Source organism: Arachis ipaensis, chromosome B05, assembly GCF_000816755.2.
Source record: "Arachis ipaensis cultivar K30076 chromosome B05, Araip1.1, whole genome shotgun sequence".
Taxonomy (NCBI): Eukaryota; Viridiplantae; Streptophyta; class Magnoliopsida; order Fabales; family Fabaceae; genus Arachis; species Arachis ipaensis.
This window is the reverse complement of record NC_029789.2, coordinates 8,949,670-8,952,947: the sequence shown is the minus strand read 5'-3', so window position 1 is coordinate 8,952,947 and position 3,278 is coordinate 8,949,670. Positions and strand designations below refer to the sequence as shown.

Sequence of the window (3,278 nt, the reverse complement as noted above, 5' to 3'; positions counted from 1 at the left end):
TATTATTTTTGGCTAATAATATTTACAAATGTTTACTAAAAATATAATATTAGATTGAAATATAAAATATATATTAAAAATAAAATAAATTATATATGTATTTGTATATAAATATATTATGATTGATTTTAGTATGCAAATAATATTTTTAAAATTAAAATTGATAATCTTTAAACTTTTTTCATAAAACAAATTGTGATCCAATTATTTTTAAAAGTTTAAATGTTTATAATGATCTCAAACTATGAGTGTTAGTTAATCATAAATCCATGATAGATTTCAGGTAAACATTTGGTTAAAATTTTTAGATATGGATATTTTCAATATGAAACATAATAATATTTGATCATTTTAGTATTTTACATTACTATAATAATAATACAAAATGTTATTGACGTACGTTATTGACGTTTTGTAAAAAAAAATATTATTTTAATTATAAAAAGATAAAACGTGAAACACTTATAACAATATATAACACATAATTTAAAAATCTTTAAAGAATTTCTCACTCATAATTCAATATATAAAAATAAAAGTTCCAAACATGTCTTGTTAAATTAAGAAATTATTAATCCAGGAGATAAAATTATCTATGTATTTAATATACGTGTGAAAGTAACAGATACCCACTCCAATTAAATATTTGCTATTTGTTTACTTGTATTAGGTTACTTTTCATTTTTTTATATTAAGTTGATAATGGTATTTTTTTAAATTATAAATGGTTGGTGCGTTAATTTTAAATATAATATTGTTTAATTTAGGATAAAAAAAATCAGATTATTTGATTTTTTGTATTAAAAATATTAAAAAATTCGAAATACGAAAATTGAATTTTTTAATTTGTGTATCTTCCACAATTTTAAAAATACAAAAAATCATAGTGATACATGGAGAGAAGCATCATTTAGAAAATATTCTTCTTGAGTTGTGCTTTTTCCGCTATGACAAGGAGACATGAAGACAATTCTTGGGGCTTTGAAATCATAACCATATGATCAGCTCCGTTGATTTGTCGCACCTCAGAAACCCCAGAATTTTGGATCATCCATTGCTGAAATTCCACTGGAATTGCCAAATCATGGCTACACACAACATAAGCACACTCAACCGACCCATATCCCTCCTTGGAGAAATTTTCTGCCTTTGACAATTCTTCAAAAAACAGTGACCCTCGCCTTACTAGGCTCTTTGCTAACTCCAAATCCTACAAGTATTATTTTCATATCATCATAAGTTATTTTAAGTAAGCTAATTAAGAAAAATGAAAGTACCTCAGCAGAAGAGTGTTGATAGAACATGGTAGACAAGGTATTGGGGCCAAGCATCATCAATGTTTTGCCTCCACACCATGATCTCTCATTGTCTGATTCCCTATTTCCATATCTCTCAGTGTGCTATACACAATAATCCAAATCAAAACCAATTTTTCTTACAAGAAATTTTAAACAAGCAGAGATCATATTTAGTTCATACCTTCTGTAAGACATATGAAGGGTTGTGGATGGTATCGGGAATGAAAGCCGAAACGAAAACGGCAAATTCTACCTTGTGGGGAAACTTGTCCATTGCCATGGCTATGCTTATTCCTCCAAAGCTATGACCCACAAGAACAACCATTTCCTTGGGAGCAAGCGAGGCCAGAAGCTCTAACAGCGGCTCTGAATACTCCGAAAAGGTTTCAACTTGCTCTATTTGCTTTGTGTTGATGCCGCATGCGGCTAGGTCTAGGGCTGTCACCTTGTGCCCCTTAGACTCCAACGCCGACTTCACCTTGTACCAACACCACGCTCCATGGCACACTCCGTGCACCACAACGAAATGCTTTTTTATACTCTCCATCTTTTCTTCACTCGTTGCACCCGCTTTAGGTTACGTCTTAATAATTTGCCATTTATGGTTGTTGCCTAATAATACTTTATATAAAAATCTTACTTTGTTTTCACAATTGTAGATAATGATGACATATCTAAGCTTTTTTTAATGTAAGAAGAATTTTTAGCTAACGTTCTAAATGAGTTGTTTTCATATGTTTTATCTATTAACTTTACCTAAAAATAATTACATCACCTTAACTAAAACTTGCTTAAGTCTTCTTGAAGTATGCAAAACTACGAGCAAGTTGTATAATTAAAACATGTTCCAAATTTCAACTTGGTTTACCTAATTTTTTTACAAAAAGATATTTTATTTTTAGAAATTAAAAAGATATGTTTGGTATGATATTTAAAAAAATATGTTTGTTATGATATTTAAAAATTAATGTCTAAATGTCTAAAACCGTACACTTTGGCCCAAACAACTATTTATGGATTGTAGACGACGTATAACCGTAGCAGTTACTACACGTAATAAACTTTGACATAGTTGGGTGGTTTATGAACATGTCCTAAGGACATATTTTACAACGAGTGAAAAGCTTTACACCGAAACATACAATAATGTTTAGGGTAAAATGTTGAGATGTTTTGAGTACCATGTACCTTATCGTTTACTGTTGCCTGTAAGTGTTTGTTTTTAGTGAGGAAGTACACACAAACAATATTAGAGTGGTAATATTATGTGAGTGTTTAAACGTTATGAAAGGTATTGAAGTTGGAGTGGATTAGGCTGAAAAAACTGTGTGGATTGACGGTTTTTTTGATTCTTGATACTGTATACACGTTCTTTCTTCTTATCCTACTCATCTTCACTTCACTCCATTCAACTTGTTTAGAACGAAGCATAAATATCCGTCCTGAGAACTAATTTTATAAAAAAAATTTGTTTTGCGTTGGATGCAAAACGTAGAAGGTTTTTTTTCGACTGTGTTTTTCGTTTTTTGTTTTGTGTTCGACGCAAAACAACGAAGTTTTTTTTTACGACGGGTAGTGATTTGCGTCCAACGCAAACCCGAATTTGGTTTTATTTTTTTTTAAACTTTTGGAATATTGTTTTGGGTCCGACGCAAACAAAACAAAAGACTATTTTTTTTTTCCTCTCTCATTTTATATCCAATACAAAACTCGATTATGACATCGTCACTTTTAAAACAGGTATATGGGTAAAATAACGTATTGTGGTTGTACAAAAGGTCCTGTTTTTTTTAGTCGGGGTTTTATTTGTATAGTCGTGGGGGTTAAATATATATACAATAACCGCTATGTTTTATTCCGATTAATACCATAAAAAATTAAAAACAAATTAAATAAAAATTATTGTTTAAAATTTATAAAATTTAAATAATTAAAAATATAAAATTTTAATTTATAATTAATAAATTAATAAAAATATTC

At 29.2% G+C, this 3,278-nt stretch overlaps 1 protein-coding gene across 1 annotated transcript in view; it reads right to left on the bottom strand.

The window, feature by feature from the left end:
* The window catches only part of LOC107640085, an 8,723-nt gene extending 6,813 nt beyond the window's left edge, over positions 1-1,910 (bottom strand). The window contains exons 1-3 of the mRNA XM_021123583.1: positions 1,480-1,910; positions 1,278-1,400; positions 920-1,210 (exon numbers count right to left, since the gene is read on the bottom strand). Coding sequence (XP_020979242.1) covers positions 920-1,210; positions 1,278-1,400; positions 1,480-1,845 — 780 coding nt within the window. The 5' untranslated portion in view covers positions 1,846-1,910. The remainder of the gene's footprint in view (positions 1-919; positions 1,211-1,277; positions 1,401-1,479) is intronic.